General features: G+C 35.1%; 5 protein-coding genes across 5 annotated transcripts; all 5 read right to left on the bottom strand.

Annotated features, from left to right (window-relative positions):
- Positions 1 to 988: 988 nt before the first annotated feature.
- Positions 989 to 1,556, bottom strand: LOC115432789 (histone H2A, sperm-like). Its single transcript, XM_030153793.1, has one exon. The coding sequence runs from the start codon at positions 1,522 to 1,524 to the stop codon at positions 1,078 to 1,080; it is 447 nt and encodes a 148-aa protein (XP_030009653.1). The 5' UTR covers positions 1,525 to 1,556; the 3' UTR covers positions 989 to 1,077.
- Positions 1,557 to 7,679: 6,123 nt separating this feature from the next.
- Positions 7,680 to 8,257, bottom strand: LOC115432792 (histone H2B 1/2-like). Its single transcript, XM_030153797.1, has one exon. The coding sequence runs from the start codon at positions 8,255 to 8,257 to the stop codon at positions 7,886 to 7,888; it is 372 nt and encodes a 123-aa protein (XP_030009657.1). The 3' UTR covers positions 7,680 to 7,885.
- Positions 8,258 to 10,333: 2,076 nt separating this feature from the next.
- LOC115432794 (histone H2B 1/2-like) lies at positions 10,334 to 11,388 on the bottom strand. Its single transcript, XM_030153799.1, has one exon. The coding sequence runs from the start codon at positions 10,873 to 10,875 to the stop codon at positions 10,504 to 10,506; it is 372 nt and encodes a 123-aa protein (XP_030009659.1). The 5' UTR covers positions 10,876 to 11,388; the 3' UTR covers positions 10,334 to 10,503.
- A 2,233-nt stretch (positions 11,389 to 13,621) lies between these two features.
- LOC115432791 (histone H2B 1/2-like) lies at positions 13,622 to 14,101 on the bottom strand. The gene has a single exon (XM_030153796.1). It carries the CDS (start codon positions 14,067 to 14,069, stop codon positions 13,698 to 13,700), a length of 372 nt encoding a protein of 123 aa, XP_030009656.1. The 5' UTR covers positions 14,070 to 14,101; the 3' UTR covers positions 13,622 to 13,697.
- Positions 14,102 to 20,900: 6,799 nt separating this feature from the next.
- Positions 20,901 to 21,535, bottom strand: LOC115432795 (histone H4). Its single transcript, XM_030153800.1, has one exon. It carries the CDS (start codon positions 21,524 to 21,526, stop codon positions 21,215 to 21,217), a length of 312 nt encoding a protein of 103 aa, XP_030009660.1. The 5' UTR covers positions 21,527 to 21,535; the 3' UTR covers positions 20,901 to 21,214.
- Between the last annotated feature and the right edge of the window lie 5,127 nt (positions 21,536 to 26,662).

The raw sequence follows: 26,662 nt of genomic DNA, 5'->3' as shown, positions 1-26,662 counted from the left end.
GGCCCCACAGACCGTGGACGCTTTTAAAAAAGGTCTGAAGAGCTTTTTTATTCAGGAAAGCATTTCCACGATAAAGTCTTGCATGGACTATCCCCTCCTCCCTTGACAGATTTTATCAAATCCCGCTCTGTCAGTAGGATGGTCACCAGGGCCACAGCTCCAGGAGACTGGGAGGGGCCACGCAGACGCACTACATTTGGACAAACTACACTTTCAGTCACCGGGACTGAATATTGGAACAGTTTACCGCTCAACATAAGAGACTCACAGTCATATGCCTCCTTCAAATCACAACTTAAACATTGGATGAAGGAAAACCAAGCCTGTGAACATCAGTAGATTGTTCTCACTGTTGTTCTGTGTTTTTTTATGACGTTTGGCATTTTTGTCTAATGTCTTTTAAGATGTTTTGTCTTTTTGTCAACTGTCTTTCCTGTCACCTGCCTAGGGACTACAGATTAGATTAGATTTAATTTATTGGTCCCCGTGGGGAAATTCGTCTTCACTGACTGAACATTACAAGAAAAAGACAGCAACATTATACAACACAGACAACAACAACAGTAGGGGCAGACGAAACAAAAAGAGACATTAATGAAGTGATAGCAGACTGGTCAGCCTGTCAGCGGGGCCTGGTGTTTAGGGCAGCTATGGCTTTTCCCAAGACGGGCCCTCCTGAATTAGATGGAACTCCTCCTGAACAGATGGAAATTAGCACCGCTGCTACAATCTGGCATATTTACAGCTGCAGTTGTTGTAGATGTTCATTAATATGCACTGTCCCTAATAAATAAATAAGTCTCTCAACATTTATGCATGCTTCTCCTGTTTTAATTGTCGCCATTTTTAACTGTTTTTATGTTTAAACTGTTTTTATCTCTTATTATCCATTTTTATTCTGTTATTTATTGCCTGTAGCACTTTGAGATTTTTAGATATAAATGTAAAGTGCGTAACAAATAAAATGTATTTGTATTAGTAGTAGTAAATAAAGTCTGAACAGACAGGAAGTCCCCTCTAAACATGCAGTGGGTGGCTCTTAAAAGAGCCGTTGTGTTCAAAGACTTTCGTCAGAGTTTACTTTGCCTTCTGGGGCTTTTCGCTCTTCTTGGGCAGCAGCACCGCCTGGATGTTGGGCAGAACTCCACCCTGGGCGATAGTAACACCACCCAGCAGTTTGTTGAGCTCCTCGTCGTTGCGGACAGCCAGCTGCAGGTGACGGGGGATGATGCGGGTCTTCTTGTTGTCGCGGGCGGCGTTTCCGGCCAGCTCCAGGATCTCAGCGGTCAGGTACTCCAGCACGGCCGCCAGGTACACCGGAGCTCCGGCACCGACGCGCTGGGCATAGTTACCTTTACGCAGCAGCCTGTGGACACGCCCCACGGGGAACTGAAGCCCAGCGCGAGAAGAACGACTCTTGGCCTTGGCACGAGCCTTTCCGGCACCGCCTTTACTTTTTTTTTTTTTCTTTAAATTCTTTATTGAAATTTTCAAAAGAATACAGGCACAGACATATGTCCCCATACTTAACACAGTTGATTAGCCACCCACAAATACGTTCACTTATAAAACTGCTCTTACCGCCTTTACTTTTTTTTTTTAAATTCTTTATTGAAATTTTCAAAAGAATACAGGCACAGACATATGTCCCCATACTTAACACAGTTGATTAGCCACCCACAAATACGTTCACTTATAAAACTGCTCTTTATCTATATAAAAAAAAAAAAAAAAAAAAAAAAAAAAAAAAAACATACATACATATACATGTTAACAAGGCACACATTCTTAAAACATGCATACATGTTTTTTTTTTTTCTTTTTTTTTTCTGTCCTTTTTCCCTTTTTTTTTCTTTCAATGTGAAGACTGACTTACAAGTCTATTGTGTTCCATGGAAAGGAGTGCTGTTTGTCCAGGGTTCTTCTTCTGCGTAGTTCAGTCAATGTTTGTTTAATCACTGTTTTACTATCTATGAGATTCTGATTAATGACTGTTAAACATCTTGTTTTCCAGAGCTTGACTGTTACAATGTAGATGATTAACTGGAAGAGTCTATGTTTGTTTGTTGATGTTGATTCCTCTAGAAGTCCGTACATGACTGAGCGATAGTTTATAGGGCAGCTCAGGCCAATGTTTTTAAAAAAAGTCCAAACAGCTTGCGCTCTATAGCAGTCAATAAGTACGTGTTCTTGAGTTTCGTCATTTCCACAGTTTATCATCGGACATTTTTTTGTTGTGACATAACAGCTCCAGGATACCAGAGCTCTAGCTGGAAGTCTACTTACAGAAATAAGCCAGCGGATATCTCTGTAATTCTCAGAAATAGATTTGTCCTTTATATTTTTAATGACAGTCTTCTTCTCGTTTTCCTTTACATGTTTGTAATCCACCAATCCACCATAGCTAAAATCGCTTATACATTTATAGATCCCTCTAGAAGTCCCCTTAACCCAGTCGATATTTAAATGTTTATACTTTTCTTTTATGTCACCATATATGATTTTGTAATAAGGTCCTTTCCTTGCCCTGCCTTTTTTTTTCTCCCAGGTGGACAGGTCATAGATCCATGTTGACTTCCGTGACATACTCATTGAGACATTCTTAATAAAGGCAATATTTAATTTGAGACCGAGATCTATTGCACCGAGTCCACCGAGTTCTTTATTTTTAAACAATAGTATTCTTTTAGTGACCTCTCTGGTGGTTCCCCAGATCAGATTTACACACTGTTTGTTCAACCGCGTTATCATTTTGTCAGTTGGAGGAAAAATGTTAGCTAAAAAGAGGAGTTTGGAAAGGATATGAGTTTTCACAATGTTAATTCTACCGCCTTTACCGCGTCCGCTCATTGTGTTGGTCTGTCAGAAGTTGTGTTCTTTAAAAAAGAAATGACTGCGGAAGGGAACACTCAGGTATATAACGACAGCCTCCTGCTCGCTCATTGGTGGAAATAAGCGTAACTGAAGTTGTCCAATCATAAGAGAGTTTCTAAAGTACACGCGCCACATCCGCTTTGTCCTCAGTTGACCTTCAAAATAAACTAAATAATGACTTTCTAAATTTATAATTCCTCATCTGCCTTACATTTTAAAAGAAGTGTGATGTGTTTTTTTTTTTTCATCTATATTTTCAGCTAGTTTACGTATTTTTACCACTTCCATTTGCATCATAAACTTCCCTGTTTATTTTCAAAATAAAGAATCCTGAACACACAATAAGTCATGACTCTCATTTCTTTTTTTTTTTCTTTTTTTTTTTTTTTTACAATATATAAGGAATTGAGGAATTTTGGATTTGTAGCAGGATCACTGTAATTTCCCAGTTTGGGATAAATAAAATCTATCTATCTATCTTATGAGGCCATATATTGATCTTGCTAATAACGTTCATTTTGTCTTCTGTTAATGTAATTATACTTTTTTTTTGTTCTTTTCTTTTTTTTTTTTTTTTTTTTTTTTGTCATACAAGGTATAGTTTTTAGACGTTACCTGCTTGACTCCGGTCTTCCTCAGAAGCCTCATCTGACATACTGTGATGTGTCATTTATCGGCTAGTCGGCTCAACGAACCAATCAGAACCCGTCAGCAGACCGCGCCTCCCTCACCTTGGTCTCGGTCTCTGTGGTGGGGGGGGGGACTTTGTGGTGGACTATAGTTTATGTTGTGTTAGAGCAGGGGTACTTGGAAGAAGTTTAGGGTACTAAGGGGAAAAATACATTAAATATAACTTATTTAAAAAAAAAAAAAAAAAAAGCAAAATAAATAATGAGAATGATGAATTACAAAACACAATAAAAACAAAATAGTTTTATTGTCAATCATGTTCTTTAAATTTTGGTAACATTTTAAGAACATTTCTATTTTATATAATTTAAAATGAGTGTATCTGAGTAGCCAAGTTATTTTTTGTTGGTCAAAGGATAATTTAATGACCAGTTTACTTTTTTTTTCTTATCAATTAAAGAGGGCACTTTTCAGTTTGTTTTATACACAAAATTTACTTTTAAAACTTATTTTATTTTGTTTGTTTACAGTTTTAAAAACAAACAGCCACCTTTGGCACAGGAACAAATTTTGCCTATTTTTTGTTTTTTTCAGTAAAAAAAATGCTGAAGCGACAGTTGGGGTTACTCAGCTGGGGGGAAAAAAAAAAAAAATAAATAAAAAAAAAAAAAAAAGTATATTTTATTCAGGGGTTGCTCCACTGTAAAAAGTTTGAGAACCACTGCACTAGAGAGGGGGGGGGGGGGGGCTTAAATAGTTAAACAGATTAATGAACAATTTTAATATTTTCATTTAGTAGTCCCCTTTTACAGCCTCACCCCAGGAGGGAATTAATCTAAACTGCAGTTAAACCACAGGTTCTGGTCGTTGACACTTTTCAGTGTTTCAGTGGCTCTTAAAAGAGCCGTTGTGTGGTTGGACTGGTCTGGGGTCAGCCTAAGCCCTCTCTCCGCGGATGCGTCGGGCCAGCTGGATGTCTTTGGGCATGATGGTGACCCTCTTGGCGTGGATGGCACACAGGTTGGTGTCCTCGAACAGGCCCACCAGGTAAGCCTCGCTGGCCTCCTGCAGAGCCATGACGGCGGAGCTCTGGAAGCGCAGGTCGGTCTTGAAGTCCTGGGCGATCTCCCTGACCAGGCGCTGGAAGGGCAGCTTCCGGATGAGCAGCTCGGTGGATTTCTGGTAACGGCGGATCTCACGCAGAGCCACGGTTCCTGGCCTGTACCGGTGGGGCTTCTTGACTCCGCCGGTGGCCGGGGCGCTCTTCCGGGCGGCTTTGGTCGCCAGCTGCTTCCTGGGAGCCTTTCCTCCGGTAGATTTGCGGGCGGTCTGCTTGGTTCTAGCCATGATGCACTGGTGCTTCCTCCTGCTTGTACAGTCAGATTATGAAACTTCAAATGCCAGATCCGGTTTATATAGAGTCAATGAAAGCGGCAAGTGCGCTGATTGGTCCTGGTTTAGACTCGCGCGCTGTGTTTGAGTAGACGGTTTAGACTCACGCGCTGTATTTGATTGGATAAAGGAAATGTCAAAAGTCTCTAAACCACTCCTGTTTTCCACAGAGCGGGAACTGACAAACAGACTGTTTATGTTTTTATGAGTCAGAGCATTACAGAATACGGAAGCATGTTTTTAGGTGATACATCACAGATATTTATTTGAATAAGAGAATACGGATTTGGACTTCTGCTAAAAAATGATCAAACGAACTCCTTGTGCACCTAAACGAACTTTTTTTATTTATTTATTTTTTTGTTGCTGTTGTAGCTTGTGTACATGATCACATCACATAATGCATGGACATAAAACCTATTTATATAATTAATCACATTTATAGAATTCCGCATGTACAACAGTCATGCAAATATTAGGCTTTATATATGTTTCTCTACCTTTTAAACTGCTTGTAGAATTACCACCAGTTGCTGATGGACAGAAATGACTAAGTCCAGTGTTATTTCAGACGAATATTTTTAACCCTTTCATGCGTGAATTGTGAGCAGTTAGTTGAGTTTTGGGGTTTTTTGAGTGTTTTTATTCCTCCCTAGGCATGAAAAAAAAAAAAAAAACAATACAATTGAGTTGTGTGTTGTTTTTTTCCATGGATTTAGAAAAATGTCCATGCTACACCATGCATTATATTCTTGAAGCAGAGACACAACTATTTAAAACCCAACATCAGAAAATGATATGAAAACAATGAAATAAAAACATGTTTAATGCTGCTAATCTGTTTTCTCACATTGTAACATATTCTAATACTAGTTATTGCTCACTTCATGGAGATAATATGCAAAAAAAAAAAAAAAAACAAACTGTTTAACCCCCCCCCCAAAAAAAATAAATAAATAAATAAATAAATAAATAAAAACTGTTAAATACAGTCTAACAATTAACAATGGATTTACACTCAAACATGTTAGTGCAGATCAGGTTTATCAAGAACAGCAAAGTTACAGTAATGGTATGAATTGCAGTGTTAAGAATGATGCATTAAGCGTCCACAATGTTGGCTGATATGAAACTAAAACAACAAAATATAAAAATATAATATACATATAAAATAAACATAAAATAAAGTATACAAGAGAACAGCTGTAGAATAACTGTCCACTGGAGTTACCATTATGCATGAAAGAGTTAATGTCAGATGGACAAAGTCACTGCTGTTACTATAAGGCAGGGGTGTCAAACTCCTTTTAGTTCAGTTCCACATTCAGCTAAATTTGATCTGCAGTGGGCCGAACCAGTAAAATAATAACATAGTAATATATAAATAATGTCAACTCCAAACTTTTCTCTGTTTTAAAGCGAAAAAAGTAAATTTACATTATGAACAAGTTTATGTCTAGAAACTATCCTTTCAAAATATGTGAACAACATGAACAAACTGAAAAAATAAGTGTAATTTTAACAATATTCTGCCTCAGTTTATCATTTACACATGTACATAATAACATACAGATCACAGTGGATCTACAAACACAAAACATTTAGTAACAGGCAGAATATTGTAAAAATTGCACTTACTTCTCTTAAGACATTTCAGATTGTTCATATTTATGTTTGCGAAATTATACTTTGTTTTAGTGCAAATACATGAAAATATTTACATTTACAGAAAGAAAACTTTGGAGTTGTCATTATTTCTATGTTATTATGATAGTATCTGACTGATCTGACCCACTTGAGATTGAATTGGTCTGAATGTGGAACCTGAACTAAAAGGATTGTTAATATCTTAGTGTAATTTTTGCATTTCACAAATTCATCCCAAGGGCCGGACTGGACCGTTTGGCGGGCTGGATTTGGGCCCCGAGCCGCATGTTTGACACCTGTGCTCTAAGGAAACTGTTCACACACCGGATCAATACAGTTGTATACTACATGCATTTAAGTAAAAAACCTTTACAGATAATTAAGCCTCTTAATCCATCATGACATATTATCGTCCACTTGCTTTTTACATTTTGGTTAATACTGTAAACACTGTAAAAAAAAAAATATATATATATATATATATATATATATATATATATATATATATATATATATATATGTAATTTAACAGGATTTCCACTGTTTATTTTACAGATTTTTCCTGTATTTTTAAAATACAGGAAAATATCAGTGAAATGACAAAAATAGACTGATTTTACATGTCAAATGTAAAATAACACGAAACTGAAACACGTAACTGAATAACCATAAAATTTCCATTTTTTAAAAGAATTTTTTTCTTTTTTCACAGAAAAATAGTTAAAATACATTTGCAAATGTATCATAACTTCACAATTATTTCTTTTCTATTTATGAGATTAAACTTAATTTAAAGTTTAATACTGTAAAAAAATAAATAAATAAATAAAACAAAATTACTGACTATTAACCGTTAAAGAAGTATTTGTTCTGTAAGTTTAACAAGACTTGTTTGTTAATTGACAAATATCTTGTGTAATTACAGGAGGTTTCACAACAAAAATGTTGAATAAATGTATTTTTGTGAATGTTTAACATGTATAAGCACTGATAAACTGTACAAATACAGTTTTTAATCAGTGGATTGTACAACTGAGTCTCATTGAAAATTATTAAATTTATTTATATTGTTTTAATACATTTAAGTATTCTTTATTACACATTAAATTAAAAAAAATATGCAAAATGTCATGTAAAGTTAGAGCAAGAAACTATTGTAATTATGGAAAATTACCGTATTTTTATGAGATGGTAGTTTTCAGTTTTCAGCACCCCCGCTGCCAGATTATTGCCGTTTTTGGTTTTCTTTTAAAAACAGTATACAGCCGATGTGGAAGTCGTTCTTGTGAGGCGGTGGGTGGCCCTGAAAAGGGCCTTTAATTTGATGCAGAAAGCCGCAGATTTACTTGGAGCTGGTGTACTTGGTCACGGCCTTGGTGCCCTCAGACACGGCGTGTTTGGCCAGCTCCCCGGGCAGCAGGAGGCGGACGGCGGTCTGGATCTCCCTGGATGAGATGGTGGAGCGTTTGTTGTACAGAGCCAGACGGGAGGCTTCACCGGCGATCCGCTCAAAGATGTCAGTGACGAACGAGTTCATGATGCTCATGGCTTTGGAGGAGATGCCGGTGTCAGGATGGACCTGCTTCAGGACTTTGTAGACGTAGATGCCGTAGCTCTCCTTCCTTCCCCTCCTCCTTTTCTTGGTTCCTTTACCGGCAGACTTGGTCACGGCTTTCTTAGAGCCTTTCTTCGCAACCTTGGTTTGTTCGGGCATGTTTGCTAATATTACTTCGCAATACACAATGCCAGTTATTTGCTCACGCTATTCATTTATTCAGCCTGCATGTAAAATATGCTGTACTGTCGCTCGTACCGGATTGGTGGAGTACAGAGCGCGATCGTGAGCACGCGCCAAATTAACCGTCCTGTTCTTTCTTATCTGTCAGTCTGAGATAAGTTCAACTGACAGTTAGTGACAGAGACAGGGTGTTCATTACTGTAATACTTACAATATGTAATAATTCAACTTTTAGATTTAAACATGTTACACAAATAGTTTCTTTGTGGCTGTGAAGGATTTTTTTCAGAATCAGACTATTTTATGAGTTCTAGGCGAAATTATTGGAAGAAGATACAAATGATGCCAAGATTGTATATCTAATTACAAATAAAGAACAATTTTATTATTATTATTATTATTATTATTATTATTATTATTATTATTAGTGTTAGTAGTAGTAGTAGATAAATAAGGACACAAATCATAAATTAAATCCATTAGCATATTCCAACTTTTAAGTGTTATATTTAAACCTGACAAGATAAAGTAGCTAAATGTTATACTCTGCTCGGTTTAATTTCAGACTAAGAAAGTGAAAACAGTAATAGTATGAATTTAGTCCTTTATTAAGAAAATAGAACAAAGGAACACGTTACAAATTCACTCCAGTCAATACACAGTATCATTACATATGCTGCTCATCAAAACAGCCTCAAGTCATGGTACCATTAATTTTAGACAGACTTTTAAGTAGAAAACAGAAGAACTGCAGCTGTAGATTTTATATGTAGACACATCACATAATATCTGGATGTCATGTGTAAACTGGGGCCCCCTGGTGGTTCACCTGGTGGAGTACATGTTATAAAGGCCACAGCAGCCTGGATCCAAAATTAATTTAAATCAATCAATCAATCAATAAATCAATAAATCTAAGTATTCCCAAATATTAAGACCCATGTCTTATAATTGGTTAGCCTCCAATTTGTTATCATTATGATTATTTTTTAATCACATAAAGATTAGAATCTGTTTTTCAAGTGACTCAAGCAAGAGAACAGCATAAATAAATAAAAACTTTACAAGTAAGTTTACAATAAAACAAAGGAGTGAATTTCATGAAGTTTTAATAAAATATATAAAATAGGAGCAGGAAGCTTCTTCTTATGTCTTAAGACACGTGTATCCTCGGTGTAATTTAATAATCACTAAGCATTACATGAGTAAAAAACACAAATCTATTGTAAAAAATTAAATAGAATGTGATCACAGCAAAAGTGTTTCTGTTTTACATTTACTTTATAGTAATATTACATTTATTTCCATCAGAGCTTTAAGTAAAATGTCATAACCTAATGTGAATAAATCTTTTATTTTGATCCTAGTAGCCACAGAAAATAATGCACTTACTGACAATAGTCTTGGTGTCTGTGATGTTTCACTTGATCTCACGTGTCCATTTAAAAAAGCATTTTAGTTTTTTGTAGAACGTGTCTAGGAGTATTTTGGGTTATGATCTCATGGATGCACAGCAAACTTAACTATAACTCAGTGTTTTTCAACCATGGGGTCGGGACCCCATGTGGGGTCTCCTCGGATTCAAATGGGGTCGGCTGAAATTTACAGTAATTAATTAAAAAAAACACAACAAAAAAAAAACATATTAATAAAAAATATATGGTGAGTTGACAGAGACAATCCCAATCCATAAAAGACATGACAAACTGTGAGTCTGAAACTGAAGCACTGTGGTTCTGTTTATCTGTCAAATGTTCATTGTGGTCAATTTCAGATGCTGCAGCTCTTCCATAATTTGACTTATTGTTTGTTCAGTATTAATTGTCAGCCTTGTAAATACAAACTGGACTGACCTTACATATCCTGACCAAGGAAATCTAATTCTCACTTTGTGCAGTAATCTACACCTGGCTTTACTGCCTCCGTCCAGAATAATATGCATTATATAGACTATGTCATCTAAAATGAACAATTATTTGCAACATAGTATAGCAAACGATTACATAGACAAAAGCAAATTAATTTTAGCAAAAAAATGTCTCCGTTCTGGGGTCGCCAGAAATGTAATAAGGTTAAGATGGGGTCACGAGCCAAAATAGGTTGTGAAATACTGTGGTAACTTGTTGAAAATTCTATTACTGCATCCACACGTGGAAGTTGTTCTTATGAGGCGGTGTGTGGCCCTGAAAAGGGCCTTTAGTTTGATGCAGAAAGCTGCAGATTTACTTGGAGCTGGTGTACTTGGTCACGGCCTTGGTGCCCTCAGACACGGCGTGTTTGGCCAGTTCCCCGGGCAGCAGGAGGCGGACGGCGGTCTGGATCTCCCTGGATGAGATGGTGGAGCGTTTGTTGTACAGAGCCAGACGGGAGGCTTCACCGGCGATCCGCTCAAAGATGTCAGTGACGAACGAGTTCATGATGCTCATGGCTTTGGAGGAGATGCCGGTGTCAGGATGGACCTGCTTCAGGACTTTGTAGACGTAGATGCCGTAGCTCTCCTTCCTTCCCCTTCTCCTTTTCTTGGTTCCTTTACCGGCGGACTTTGACACGGCTTTCTTGGAGCCTTTCTTTGCTACTTTCACTTGCTCAGGCATGTTGACTTGTAATGTTTCACAAGACAGGATGTCATGACTCTGTCCAAGCTATTCATTTATTCAGCTTGTATGTAAATGAGGCTGTGCTGTCGCTCGTACTAGATTCGTTGAAAGCTGTGAGCAACAGTGAACACGCGCCAAAACCAACCATCTTGTTCATTCTTGGAATCTGGGTGTGACTGTTCATAAGTGTAAAACTTACATGTTCTTATCAAAGCTGTAGGATTAAAGATGTTACAGACATAGGATTTATGTGGTTCTTAAAGGAGATCTGAGTATTTATGTAGAGGAAACAGTAGTGTCACATTTATAGTTATAATTACAAATAATTGACCATTTTCATATTTATCATATATAACTGGTGGATTCCTTTTACACATTTTCCTGATGATCTTTGGAGACATATGATGAAGTCCACTGTTTTTTCAGATCAGAGATGTCAAACTCATTTTAGTTCAGGGGCCACATACAGCCTAATATGATATAAAGTGGGCCGGACCAATAAAATAATATAAATAATATAGGATAAGAACTTATAAATAATGTCATCTCCAAAGTTTTCTGTGTTTTTGAGTGAAAAAAGTCAAATCTTGTAATAAAAATGTTAACATCTACGAACTGTACTTGAACACAACATGAACAAATATGAACAACCTGAAAATTCTTATGAAAAATAAGTGCAATTTTTACAATAGTACACCTTAGTTTATCATTTATACATGCGCTTCACAACATACAGTGGATCTACAAATACACAAAACATGTAGGAATAGGCAGAATATCATTAAAATTCCACATACTTCTCTTTCAGGTTCATATTAGTTCAGGGTATTCACTTTTTTTTGTAAAAGGCTGTAGTCCGTTAATTTAACATTTTGTGTAATTTTACTTTTTATTTTTTACACTAAAACAAGGAGGACAGTTTTTGGTTTTCATTATTTATAGGTTATTGTGATAGTATTTTATTGGTCTGATCCACTTTAGATAGAATTGACCTAAAATGATTTTTACATCCTTGATTGTTAATATCTTTGGTATAATTTTTGTATTTCACAAATTCATCCTATGGGCCGGACTGGAGCCTTTGGCAGGGCCGGTTTTGGCCCCCAGGCCGTATGTTTGACACCTGTGTGCTAGTTATTTTTCATGTCATAAAAATGACTAATACACAGCCATTACTTTAAGAAAAGTGTTCAGTACATGCACCTGTTAACATGGGAATCAAACAACCCAATACAAACCAACATACTAACAATATGCTAGTGACAGTTGCATTTTTTTAAAAACAGTCTTTAAAATAAGGCAAATTTTTTTCAATATATAGCTAAGTAAAAATTAAGATTAATCTATCATGGTATGGTCATTGTTCACTTGTTCACATTAGTGTTTCTGTTTAAGACGTGGTTAATAGTAGGGCAGTCTTTATCTGTTATGTTTTATTCACATTTCTTTCTCTCTCTTCATTAATGATGTTAATTGCCTGTTATAGAAAAAAAAGATGGCAATAAAGTTAAAAAAAAAAAAAAAGTACACTGTAAAAAAAATCTGTAATTTAACAGGATTTCCACTGTTTGTTTTACAGATTTTTCCTGTATTTTTAAAATACAGGAAAATATCAATGAAACGACAAAATAGACTGATTTTACATGTCAAATGTAAAATAACATGAAAAACTGTAACTGTGAATAACCATAAAATTAAAAATTTTTTTAAAGAAATTCTTTTTTCACAGAAAAATACAGTTAAAATACATTTACAAATGTATCATAAGTTCACAATTATTTCTTTTCTATTTATGAGATTACACTGTTCATTTAAAGTTTAATACTGTAAAAAAAATAAAATTAAATTAAATAAAATTAAAACCAGATAAAATTAGAGAATTAACCATAAAAGAAGTATTTGTTCTGTAAGTTTAACAAGACTTGTTTGTTAATGGACAAATATCTTGAGTAATTACAGGAGGTTTCACAACAAAAATGTTGAATAATGTATTTTTGTGAATGTATAACATGTATAAGCACTGATAAACTGTCCAAATACAGTTTTTATCAGTGGATTGTATGAGTCTCATTGAAAATTAGTTTTTATTTATTTATTTATTTATTTATAGATAATTTGATTGTTTTAATACATGTAAATATTCTTTATTAAACATTAAAAAGTCAAAAAGAAAAATGTAAAATCTCATGTAAAGTTAGGGCAAAAAACTATTTTAATTAGAAAAAACATCTACTGTCAAACCAAACCTGTAGACATAATATAATGTGATGTAAACATGTTCAGAGTGTGAGACAGACTGCAGTGGGACATGAGAGTAAATGGTCGGATGGGAATGAATATTTTACAGTTATAAATATGCATTTTTTACTGTTCTTTAATGTTTTCGTTTTTATTGTCTGTTTTTAATGATATACAGATGGAGTTAAAAATGCCTTTTTTTTTTTTTTTTTTTACTGTTTTAGTTTTAATTAATGTGTTTTTTTTAAATAACATCAGCCAGCCCAGGGACTACAGGTGGAAATTAGCACTAGTGCTAGAACCTGACACACTACATCTCTACTTTTTAAGGTTAATGCATGTTGTGCATTGTCCCTGTCTAAATAATGAAATAAAACGGAAAAAAAAAATATATATATATGGAAAATTAGCGTATTATTATGAGATGGTTATTTTGCGTTATTTCACAGCATTTTATCGGCACCCCTGCTGCCGGAATCATTTATTTATTTAAACTGTGTAGAGCTGATGTGGAAGTCGTTCTTATGAGGCGGTGTGTGGCCCTGAAAAGGGCCTTTATGTTATTGCGGAAAGCCGCAGATTTACTTGGAGCTGGTGTACTTGGTCACGGCCTTGGTGCCCTCAGACACGGCGTGTTTGGCCAGCTCCCCAGGCAGTAGGAGGCGGACGGCGGTCTGGATCTCCCTGGATGAGATGGTGGAGCGTTTGTTGTACAGAGCCAGACGGGAGGCTTCACCGGCGATCCGCTCAAAGATGTCAGTGACGAACGAGTTCATGATGCTCATGGCTTTGGAGGAGATGCCGGTGTCAGGATGGACCTGCTTCAGGACTTTGTAGACGTAGATGGCGTAGCTCTCCCTCCTTCCCCTTCTCCTTTTCTTGGTTCCTTTACCGGTGGACTTGGTCACGGCTTTCTTAGAGCCTTTCTTCGCTACTTTGGTTTGTTCAGGCATGTTGACTGATAGTATCTCTCCAGACACAATACTTCCTCTTTACCCAAGCTATTCACTTATTCAGTCTGTATGTAAATGAGGCTGTACTGTTGCTTGTATTTGATTGGTGGATTGCGTCGAGCAATTGTGAGCATGCGCCAAATTAACCGTCTTTTTGTTACATCACTTTGTGAGTCTGGGTGTGGCCGCGCGCTCACTACTACATTTATTTTATTCTGATTTTTACCTCCGCCAAGGAGGTTATGTTTTTGCCAGGGTTTGTTTGTTTGTCTATTTGTCTGTCTGTTTGTCTGTCCGTTAGTGTGCAACATAACTCAAAAAGTTATGGACAGATTTTGATGAAATTTTCAGGGTTTGTTGGAAATGGGATAAGGAAGAAATGATTAACTTTTGGGGGTGATCCGGAAGAAATCCTGGATTCTGGATCACTTTGAAATTTTCGTTAACATTGTGGTAAATGGGGCCAAAATTTTCGTTTCCCAATATCTCGCTTAATTATTGACCAAAACTCATGAAATTTAACTCAGGAATTGACAATGGGGTCCTCTATCACATTTCAAAGGCTGATCCGGATCTGATCCAGAAGGCGGATTTTATTTTAAAAAATAAATGTAGGATTTGTATCACCGATTATGTGGGGAATTTTTGCGCTTGGCGGAGGTCTGCGCTCTCCGAGTGCTTTTCTAGTTAAGTTCTTTATTTAGTTCAAAATAAGTTTACACACAGAACATATATAATAATAACAATAATAATAATAATAGCTTTATTTATATAGCACCTTTTAAAAACAAAGTTTACAAAGTGCTTTTGACAAACAAGTAAAGGGCTCAACAGCAGGATACAAGATGCAAGTAAAAACACTAAAACAGAAGCAACACAATAGGAGAGATGTGTACAACAATGCAGAAACATGACACTTCGAATAAATTAAATGAATCGGAATAAAGAGGGCAGGGATAATGTAACATGATGCTGTCAAATCAATGCAAAAATAAAGGCGTGAGATAAAACAACATCATGTATGAGAATATAAACCAACAATCAAACAGGATAAGATTCAAATTTTAAAAAATTTAAAATTAAAAGGGACAAACATCACATAAAAGCAAGTCTATAAAAGTGTGTTTTAAGAAGTGATTTAAAAGGTGCCACTGATTCCGCAACCCTTATCTCCGCGGGCAGGTCATTCCAAAGTCGAGGGGCCCTGATGGAAAAGGCCCGCTTACCTTTAGATTTAAGCCTTGACTTTGGAACAGCCAGGAGCCCTCTGCCCCCCCGAGGATCTAAGGCTTGCGTGCTGGCTCGTAGGTAACTAACATTTCATCTATATAACTTGGGGCCAGACCCATTGGGGCTTTAAAAGTAATCAGTAAAATCTTAAAATCAATTCCAAAACACACAGGGAGCCAATGGAGGGATGCCAGGATAGGGGTTATGTGATGTCGTCTGTATATATGTTTCATAAATAGGCACAGCCTGGGACTGGCATAAAACTATAAAAGATATCTTCATTGTCTACCTACCTACTGGCATTTATTTCCATGTACACACTTACCATAATCACACACCCACACATACAAACATGTACATATATATTATTATTATTTTCAACAATAGACAAATTAAGAGAATGAGAAAAAGTTCCGAAGTCTATAGCGTTTGTGGATGTGTCTGAAGTCTGTCCAGTGTTCTATGAAGATCCATCAGTATGTGTTTGATCACAGTGACACTGTCCAGAAAAGTCTGATTAATAGTCAGTACACATGTGCTTTTCCAAAGTTTGACTGAAGCCACACAAATAACCCACTGGAAAGGTTTTAGTTGGTTGGCATCTTTTCCCTCCGGAGTACAAATAAAGATAATTTAAGTATTTTTGCATGGGAGAAAATTGTGTCACAATTGTATTTACATAATTGCAAATAATTCACTAATTTCATATTATATTTATTTTTCTTTTATTTTTTAACATGACTTTACAAATAAGGACATATTTTAACACATTCCAACTTTTCATTGTTACATTTATATTCGAAAAGATGTCATTTCAGACCAAGAAAGTGAGATAATGCAGATACAATGAGAAAAATATCATCAAACACAAACAGTTGTCTTTCTATTTTAGAGTTTAGTCACATAGTTTAGAGTCTATTAAACATTTTATACGCAACAACATTGTACATATTCGTGTCTGTTATGAGATTGGGAACGTGCACATGTCAATATCTTATCAGTCCTTAACAGACTCATCCAAACACAAGTGCTGACAGATTATGCATGTACAAACAAAGATAACAGTTGAAATCAGATATAAGTAACCGCTGAGAAATGAATCTATTAAACAATGCTTTAAGGCCTCAAAATGAATAAATAAGTCCAATGAATTAATAAGTGTTCCCCGTGCTTTCAAAGCCATCCTTTTAGCATAATCACATTCACAACCGTCCCAAACTGAATAATATCTACTTTCCCCTCTGTCCCTCCCATCGTTCTATCAGGAAAAACAGACACTATATCAGGTTTGAATGAATGAATGAATGTTTATTTCAGTTAAATACAAAACACAAAACACATACATATTAAAAAAAAACAACAAAACAAAACACCTACATATTAAAAAAAACAAACATAAAATTAACACATTTTGTAACTGAAAAAGGAAGAAGCTGAAGCCGGAGGCTTATTTCTGCTTCTCCTATTTACATCCTTAGTCCATATCCACACCTGAAGTTGCAGCAGATAAATACTTAAACTTAAATTATACTACATTCAGTGTAATAAGTTATTTTGTAATCATATTACTTTCATAGCCCTTCATAATTTGACCAATTAAATTCTTTTTGAAACTCAACAGCGAGCTACACAGTTTCACTTCATCCTTCAGTTCGTTCCGTAGCTTGACACCAATAACTGAAACACTGTGATATTTAACGTTTGTTCTTACTTTACATTTTTCAAACACAAACATCCCTCTTAAATTATAATGTCCTTCTCTTAACTTAAAAATTTTCTGAATACAAAAAGGAAGGTTTTTACTTTTAACGCGAAACATAAATTCCATTGTTTTTAAATATACAATGTCAAAAAATTTTAGTAAACCAGATTCTACAAAAACTGGATTACTTGATTGGAGATAACCAGCTTTGTTTATGACTCTAATAACTTTTTTTTGGAGTTTAATTATTGGGTCTAAATTAGTTTTATACACATTGCCCCATATTTCCACACAGTATGACATATATGGCATTACAAGTGAACAATACAACATATGCAAACATTTTTTGCTTAACAAGTCTCAAGTTTTATAAAGAATCACAACAGCCTTGGACATTTTGCGTTTGATATATTCTATTTGTGGTTTCCAACAGAGTTTATGGTCAATAATCACTCCCAAAAATTTTGTTTCATACACCCTTTCAATTTCAATTTCATTAATTTTCAGTTTTATATCATCATTTCCCCTAGCACCACCAAAAACCATAAATTTGGTTTTATCTTCATTAAGTGATAACTTATTAACGTCAAACCATTTTTTTTTAACTTGCTCAATTCCTTTTCCACAGTTTCTAATATTTGTTTCATATTTGCTCCCGAATAAAGCAAATTAGTATCATCTGCAAATATTGTAAATTTTAACTCACTAGATGCCATAAAAATATCATTTAGATAAAGTATAAATAACTTGGGTCCCAGAACTGAACCTTGTGGGACCCCACATGTTACTTTTCTAAGTTGTGAATTTGTATTTCCAATTGATGCGTACTGAGACCTATTTTGTAAATAACTTGTTAACCAGTTTTGCGTCACACCTCTTATACCATACATTTCACATTTCCGGAGTAATATTGAGTGATCAATTGTGTCAAATGCCTTCCTTAAATCAATAAAAACACCAACAGTATGTAGTTTCTGATCCACACAGGTTAGTTAGCACATACGTGTAAAGTGAATTTCAGAATATTAGAAAGCATGATAATCTATGTCAGGGATCTCAAACTCATTCTCTTTCAGGGACCACATTCACACTGATTTGATTTCCAGTGGACCAGACCAGTAAAATAACAGCATAATAACCTATAAATAATGACAACTCCAAATTTTTGTCTTTGTTTTAGTGCAAAAAAAAAAACATTAAATCATGAAAATACTTACTTTTGTAAAATATCCAAACAAAAAAGATGTGAATCACTTGAAAAAACTGAAATTTCTTAAGGAAAATAAGTACAGTTTTAACAATATTGTGCCTCAACTTATCATTTCTACATGTGCATTATGGATCAGATCTACAAAGAAACTAAACACTGAGTAACAGGCAGAAAATTGTTAAAATTGTGCTTAATTTTTTTTAACATTTCAAGTTGTTCATATTTGTTCAGATTATTCACATTTTATTGTTGCAGGATAGTGTGTAAATGTAAATATCATTATAATTTAATGCTATTTTTTGCACTTAAAACTTGAAGTTGTCATTATTTATAGGCATAGTGTAATATTTTTTCACATCAAACCAAAAAAAATATGGAGTCATTCTTTTTTGTCGGTTATTCTGCTGTTATTTGACTGATCATATTGGTCTGTATGTGGAACCTGAGCTAAAATGAGTTCGACAGCCTTGATTGTGGAATTTTTGCACTTGGTAAATTCATCCCATGGGCCGGATGCACTGATGCACTACTGTCGATGCTGCTGCTGCTGCTGAAATACACTGCTGTTTTTATTCTGGTTTAACATGCTACTAATTTTTTTAAATTCTGCACTGTAGTATTTATTTATGTATATTCATTCATTATTATTTTTTAGATTTTTACTGTTATTATCAGATTTTATTATTATTATCTTTAATATAGGATTCCTTTTATAGGATTTTACCATGTACATTGCTGGACCTGAGTACTGATTTCGTTTCATGTATACACTGCATGTAATGACAATAAAGTGAACCTTGAACCTTGGATTGGAACCTTTGGTGGGCCACATTTGGCCCCTGGGCCACATGTTTGAGACCCCTGATGTATGTATGTTTATGTTTATGTTTACGCATTTGGCAGACGCTTTTTTCCAAAGCGACTTACAGGGGAAAACCAATTAAATCACTCAATCAATCAAATTTTATTTATATAGCGCCAGATCACAAAAAAGTTATCTCTTGACATTTTATATATAGAGTTGGTCAAAACCAGACTCTAAGTCAATTTACAGAAACCCAACAGAATGTAGTGTGTGACTGAGAGAGTGAGCAAAGGACAAATCAAGGACGGAGACCAGGACAAGTTAAAAGCAAGACCTTCTGTATGGAGGCACTTTGACCTTTTTAACCCAACAGTCCCATGTTGCACAAACATTTCCCTATTTCTTTCTAAATATTTGCATTTATTAAATATATTTTGGTAGTTCTATCAAATGTGCAAAACCATATCTATTTCATACAGTATTTTATGATGGCACAAATTTCAAGACCCAAAGAATCTTTAGAACATATAACATTCCATTACTGTTTCCTGACTCCCTAGTGTTCCACTCAAATGCTGTGTTTGGCCAGCAGATGGCGCCATATTTAACTATTAAATACTTGAAAACACTAAATTTAACTCTTTCATGCATGAACTATGAGAACCTTAATCAATCCATCATTTTTTTCCTGAGTGTTTTTTATTCCTCTTTAGACATTAAAATAACAATACGATTGAAAATATTTTTATGAACCCATTTTTCATGGGGTTACAAAAATGTCCGCTCAGCTGGACACTGTGTCTAATTTTTGAAGCAAAGAAACATGCATTTACTAATATACTGGGTGAAAACTATGCTGCTAATCTGATGTTTTCTCACATTTTAACATACTCATACTCTAATACTAGTCATTACTCACTTCATGGAGATAATATGAAAAAAAAAAAAAAAAAACTTTTTGTTGTTAATTAGTCTAATAAAAATGACAAGCAAGTGCTTTACACTCTTTAATGTGTGTGTTTTTATATTTGTGGATTTTATGTGTTGTTTTCTTACTTGCTGTTTTTAATCACCTTTCACATGTTTCTTTTATAATGTTTTAAATGTGTTTCTTTTTCCCTGTCGTTGTATTTCAATGTCCTGTGTGAAGCACCTTGAATTGCCTTGTTGCTGAAATGTGCTATATAAATAAACTTGCCTCGCCTTACACTCAAACATGTCACTGCAGATCAGGTTTATCAAGAACAGCACAGTTACTGTAATGGTGTGAATTACAGTGTATGGGATGGTGCATAAGCGTCCACTGTGTTGGCTGATATGGAACTAAAACAACAAGACCCATGAATATACAAGAGAACAGCTGAAGAAGAACTGAACGCTGGAGTGACCACTGTGCATGAAAGGGACATTATCCTCCTGAGGCCCAGCAATGCATTTGTGTCCTCTGTAGTGGACAAGAGTTTCACAGCTTTACTTAAAAAAAAAAAAAAAAAAAAAAATGTCCACTGAAAAAAACATTACGTAAAAATAATTTTTAAAATGTATCTGAAAAAACTGTTGCATTACACCATTTCCTATTAAGGCAATAATTTAATGTAAAATGGCAAAAATATTTACTTACTGGGTGTCAGGAGGTTACTGTGTTATAACAATGTGTTCTCTGTACCATGTATTTGGTGAGGAGATGAATAAAAAAGCAAAGAAACATGTATTTACTGATAAATCATGTGAAAACTGAAATAGCACTTTTAATGCAGCTAATCTGATGTTCTCACAGTTTAACATACTCTTAATACTAGTCATTACTCACTTCATAGAGATAATATGCAAAAAAAAAAAAAAAAAAAAAAAAAAAACCTTTAATGTAAAAATAAATAGCTGGACTTCAGGGGGAAAAAAAAGCTTTATTCTTGGGTGGATTTTGCCTTTTATCATGACATAAAATGACTAAATTAAGGCTATTAAAATATGTATTAATAAATTAAAGGCAAGTAGAAAGGATAAAAAGGGAAATGAAATAGAAAGTGACGAATCTTATAGACAGATTTGAACTTTTTTGAAAACCTAAATAGTACCTGAATGTGTCAGTTTTCCAGTGTACTGGTGTGACTGTTCAGGTTCCAGTAGCTCTGTAGATGCAGTGGGCGGCTCTTAAAAGAGCCTTTGGGTTGTTTTTTCTTGGTAGTTTAGGAGCAGCTTTAACCTCCGAAGCCGTACAGAGTGCGTCCCTGCCTCTTCAGGGCGTAGACCACATCCATGGCGGTCACCGTCTTCCTCTTGGCGTGTTCGGTGTAGGTGACGGCATCACGGATCACGTTCTCCAGGAACACCTTCAGCACCCCACGGGTCTCCTCGTAGATCAGACCGGAGATGCGCTTGACTCCACCACGGCGGGCCAGGCGGCGGATGGCGGGTTTGGTGATGCCCTGGATGTTGTCACGGAGGACCTTACGGTGACGCTTGGCTCCGCCCTTTCCGAGTCCTTTCCCGCCTTTTCCTCTGCCGCTCATTCTGACAGTCTGAGGGAGAAATGAAAGTATGAGTGTAGACAGTTGAGCATCTGTATTTATACAGTGTTTGCGGACGTAAGAGGAAACCAGCAAAAGTTTCACTGGGTGGAGCGATAAGTTACAGTTAGTCCTGCCCAGCACTATTACATAACCTACTGGTTAGACAGCTTGTGGTGTTTCAACAATAATAACAGGGAAACTCCAAACAGGTTTGTGTGAGAAATGACAGGAGGAGGAGGAGTCTGTGGAGCATGTTTTATTTATTTATTTATTTAGAATAGAATAGAATAGAATAGAATAGAATAGAATAGAATGCATTTATTGTCATTAAAGTCTGCCTGTTGAAGGGAAGTTTTTCGATTCCATGACAAATGCCCACAATTTATAGTATGGCATTATTCCAGAGGGGGAACTATATGAAGCATGCAAATACTGCTGATATTTTAAGTACATATGTACTGCAGATATCTACATATGTAATCAGTATTCAGCTGTTCAGCAACAGTAGTCCAGACAGTTATGTCATTGTAACATTATTGATACAGGATCTGAGTTAAGCCTTTATGATGTGTGGTTACATTAAAATAATGCAAAAGGACAGTTTAATTTTGATTTCTTTTTCTGGAGAATATTTTATGAATACTAAGGTGCTACACACGCGCGCGCACACACACATATACATATATATATATATATATATATATATATATATATATATATATTTATATGTAACTTTTAAACAGATTGTCTTCAATGGCATTCTTGACTGTCCGCAGACCGTCCCTTACAGCATCTTTGATCTGTGGGAGGGTGCTTCATGGTATGGGCTACATTAAATAAAAATGCAATGGACAGTTCAATTTAACATGTAAATGCAAATACAGATTTTTCTTACATGGGACTTTAACATGTTCTTTAAGTTTATTACTCGTCGAGGTGAATATTTCACATATGAATCCTTAGGCGATGGGACTTGGAGTGTTTGTTTAATTTAACATGTAACATTTTTCCTCAGTAGCTACGAATATGTCTACATACGGAGGTGATGGGATATCACAGGTACTGTTTTTTGCATTTCCTTACTAACAGTGTATATAATTTTGTTACTTTTGTTGCTAATAAAATATTATGAAATAAAGGTGTGGGCATTTGTCTTGTGGGCATTTGTCTGCGCACCAGGTTTTTCCTCACCACTGTCACCAGTCACAAGTGTTTGCTCCTGGAGGATTCTGATGGGTTTCTGTAAATTTGATTTGATTTTGATTTGATTTGATAAAGCACTTTGTGACTTTATCTGTGAAAAGTGCTCTATAAGTAAAATGTCCTTACTTACTAACTTACTACAGGGTGTCCCATAAGTCTCCATACATAGGAAAAATAAACATTTCTTGACATAAACCATTTTTATTTATATAATATGCTCTATATGACTGCCATTTTGTCGGGAACACATTTCACTGCGTGTCTGCTGAAGAACTATAAAGAAGAAATATAAAGAAATACATGTTAGAACCATATATGTATGGAATGTATTATGTCTCATATGTATGGAGACTTATGGGACACCCTGTATTATACATATGTACAACGAAATTAAAAGAGACAGCTCTCTAATGGTGCGTAGTGCAAAACAGTTTAAAAGAAGAGGAAAAGGAAAGTGTAAATATATATACAGAATAAAAACAGGCATGTCACCAACCAAGAAACAGTACAGATAAGTATATATTGCACTTTGACCCTGGCTGAACACTATGGATATATGTCAAATTTATGTCCTTTTTTGAGGTATTGTCATTGCAGTGTGTTCAGCACTCGTATTGCACTTGGATAAAATGTGCTGCTAAATCTGGAGGTGTGGGCCTGGATGGACCTGTGCCTCCTCCCTGAGGGCAACAGTGAGAACAGGCTGTGTCCGGGATGTGAACTGTCGAGGGTGATGCTTCTGGCCCTGCACGGACACCTGGTGTTATAGATGTCTGACAGAGAGGACAGCTGGACTCCCATGATGCTCTGGGCTGACTTCTTACTTTCTTTCTTTTTTTTTTTAAATATTCTTTATTGAATTCTACAAGATAATACAAGGCACAAACAGACTTCTATGCTTAATATACACATTTAGCCACCCGTATATACATCCACGCATAAAATTGCACATTGCCTATGTTCACAAGGATGAGAAAAAGAAAACAAAAGAAGGGAGAGAAAAAAAAAGGGAAACCATTTGTATATACACCCACACCTAAAAATCTAAAATTTACATCAACCCATATATATATATATACAATAACAAGGCACACATTCTTGAAATATGCATACATGTTTTCTTTTTTTTTTTTTTTTCCCTTTTCCTTCCTCCTTCTTCTTCCCTTTCCCCTTTCTTTAAATGTGAGACAGACTTAGAAGTCTATGGTATTCCATGGCAGTGTCTGCTGTTTGTCCAAAGTTCTTCTGCCTAGTTCAGTCAGTATTTGTTTGATCACTGTACTGCTGTCTATTAAGTTCTGATTAATGATCGTTATGCGTCTCATTTTCCAAAGCTTGACTGACACAATGCAGATGATTAACTGGAAGAGTCTTTGTTGGTTTGTTGGTGTTTTTTTCCTCTAGAAGACCGTACATGACTCTTTCCAGAGCCTTCTTGTCAGCCTGAGAGCTACTCCTATACCACACTAAGATGTTGTGGGTAAGGATGTTCTCCACAGAACATCTATATTTTTTTATTTATTTATTTATTTAAAATAACTTTTATTAACAATTCTGAACACAAACACAATAAAAAGATACATTCACTTGACACATTTTTAGGACAGAACTATGAAAGACGAGACAAGAATAAAAGACAAATAAAAGGAAAATAACAAATCAACACTCAGGAGTCTGTTACACAATAAATTTAAACTCATGGTATAATTAAGTTGTTTTGATTAATTTATTGTTTTTCTTTTTCAAATTTTCAATGTTGTTCCAATCCTGCGGAGCATGCATGCAGCTGCTCCTAAATGTTTATCTTCCGGCTAGAGAAGCGAACCACGCTCTGACTGATGGTTGATGAATTGTTGGGTTAATTTTTTATATCTCAGACCCCAAACCGCTGTGAAAGACTGAAATAATATAAATCATAATAAATAATATCCTCCAGAGACCTGGGAGAGGTTTTGACTTTTTTACATTAAATATTTACCTTGATTGGAAACAGCATGATGCAACAGCTTTTTCAGATAGATTTTCTATTTTAATTTCTTTTTTATGGCATGTCCTTTGCAGTGGACAGCATTTTTTTTTTTTTTTTTAAATTAAACCTGTTAAAGTCTTGTCCCCTACATGAGACAAAAATCCATTGCTGAGTCTCAGGATGTTGGCACAATAGAATAGAATAGAATAGAATAGAATAGAATAGAATAGAATAGAATAGAATAGAATGCCTTTATTGTCATTATACATATGTACAACGAAATTGTAAGTGACAACTCTCTGGTGATGCGTGATAGGTGATAAATAATATTAATAATAATTACAAGTAATCCATACTGTGTGCGCCCTCCAACCAGAAGTACAGAGTAGCTCTTCTTAAAAATGTGTCTTTCCCTTAATCTCCAAAGGAAGAACTAAACTTTAATTATATTAGTTTCACATCACATGACTGTGCAACCTTGAAGTGTAATTCTTTTTCCACCAGCAGGGGTCATTAAAGTTACAGCAAACATACAATTTTAAGACGCAAAAGTGCATAAATAAACAAAAATACATATCAAATATTTAAATAAACAAAGACATATTATTCAGTGACAGCTATAATGTGGTTCTTAGTTGCAGAAAATACAAGACACAAAGAGGTGAGGAGGAGGAGGCTAATAGAGTACGGAGGGAGTAAATGAATTTACACTGACATGTTAAAAATGGGTGAGAGAGCACAGGTCAGGGTACTATTGGATTTCTTAAAGTGCACAGGGGTATATTGTAGGACTTGAGGGACACTGGGGGGGTGTTTTTGTTGGGAATAGATGAAAAATAAGAGTGTATGAGGACATAGGGATGTATGTGTGAACAGATGCAGGTTTGTGTTATTTTTAATTATCATTTAATATTTATACTATGGGGATTAAGAATGTAAATCTGTTCTGACCTTCTTTCCAAAAACAGTGAATTCCATTGCTTTGATTAAATGAAAATGTAAAAGAAAGTTAATAGAAACCTGTCAAAAATAAAATTGTCTATTTTTATGAGTGGATGTATATATAGGTGGGGAAATATGTATGAAGTATAGATGGGTATGTTTATGTTTTGTAATACTTTGTAAAAAAAAAAAAAAAAAAAAGTAATTCTGTTAAATAAAGGTTATTTAAAAAAAAAACAATAAAGTAAACAGTGCAAAGAAGTAAAAATTTAATCATGAAAATGCTTACATTTACAACCTTTCTTTTCGCGAAAAAAAAAACAAAAAAAACCCAGCAACACAATAACCAAAAAACCCTGATATTTCTTCAGAAAAATAAGTACAATTTTAACACTATTATGCCTCAACTCATCATTTTTACATATGCATTACAACCTACAGATTGCAGTGGATCCACAAAGACATAAAACTTACAAAATTTACTAACAGGCATAATATTATAAAAAATTTTAGAGTTTGGAATTTGGAGTTGTCATTGTTATTATTTATTTATATTATTTTATACCATGGGGAAAGTTTCAGTTAACAACAAAGTAAAAGACAAGAAGAGCAGAAGAAGAACATTGGACAAATTGTAGACACTTCCATGGAATATCATAGACTTTTAAGTCTGTCACTCATAGAAAAACAAAAATCTATATATGCTATATACACTCACACATAAATTTACATCAACACACATATATATATATATAGAATAACAAATGCACACGCGCTTAGAATAATACACATGCATGTCTACACACACACACATTTATACAAACTTACACCCTACGTACACCTCATCTCCCTCTTTTTTCTTTTTTTTCTTTTTTTTTTTTTTTTTATGAGACAGGCTTAGAAGTCTATAATATTCCATGGGAGTGTCTGTGATTTGTCCACTGTTCTTCTTCTACGTAGCTCAGTCAGAATGTGCACTGTTTACTATGTCCAATCATGACAGGCAGGTGAGGGACAATAAA

The sequence above is a fragment of the Sphaeramia orbicularis genome, chromosome 14, assembly GCF_902148855.1.
Source record: "Sphaeramia orbicularis chromosome 14, fSphaOr1.1, whole genome shotgun sequence".
Lineage (NCBI taxonomy): Eukaryota > Metazoa > Chordata > Actinopteri > Kurtiformes > Apogonidae > Sphaeramia > Sphaeramia orbicularis.
Note: the sequence above shows the minus strand (reverse complement) of the source record. Positions and strands in the feature narration are given on the sequence as shown.

Coding starts and splice junctions, on each gene's coding strand:
- LOC115432789 (XM_030153793.1), bottom strand. CDS start 1,524: ATGGGGACATATGTCTGTGCCTGTATTCTTTTGAAAATTTCAATAAAG.
- LOC115432792 (XM_030153797.1), bottom strand. CDS start 8,257: ATGCCCGAACAAACCAAGGTTGCGAAGAAAGGCTCTAAGAAAGCCGTG.
- LOC115432794 (XM_030153799.1), bottom strand. CDS start 10,875: ATGCCTGAGCAAGTGAAAGTAGCAAAGAAAGGCTCCAAGAAAGCCGTG.
- LOC115432791 (XM_030153796.1), bottom strand. CDS start 14,069: ATGCCTGAACAAACCAAAGTAGCGAAGAAAGGCTCTAAGAAAGCCGTG.
- LOC115432795 (XM_030153800.1), bottom strand. CDS start 21,526: ATGAGCGGCAGAGGAAAAGGCGGGAAAGGACTCGGAAAGGGCGGAGCC.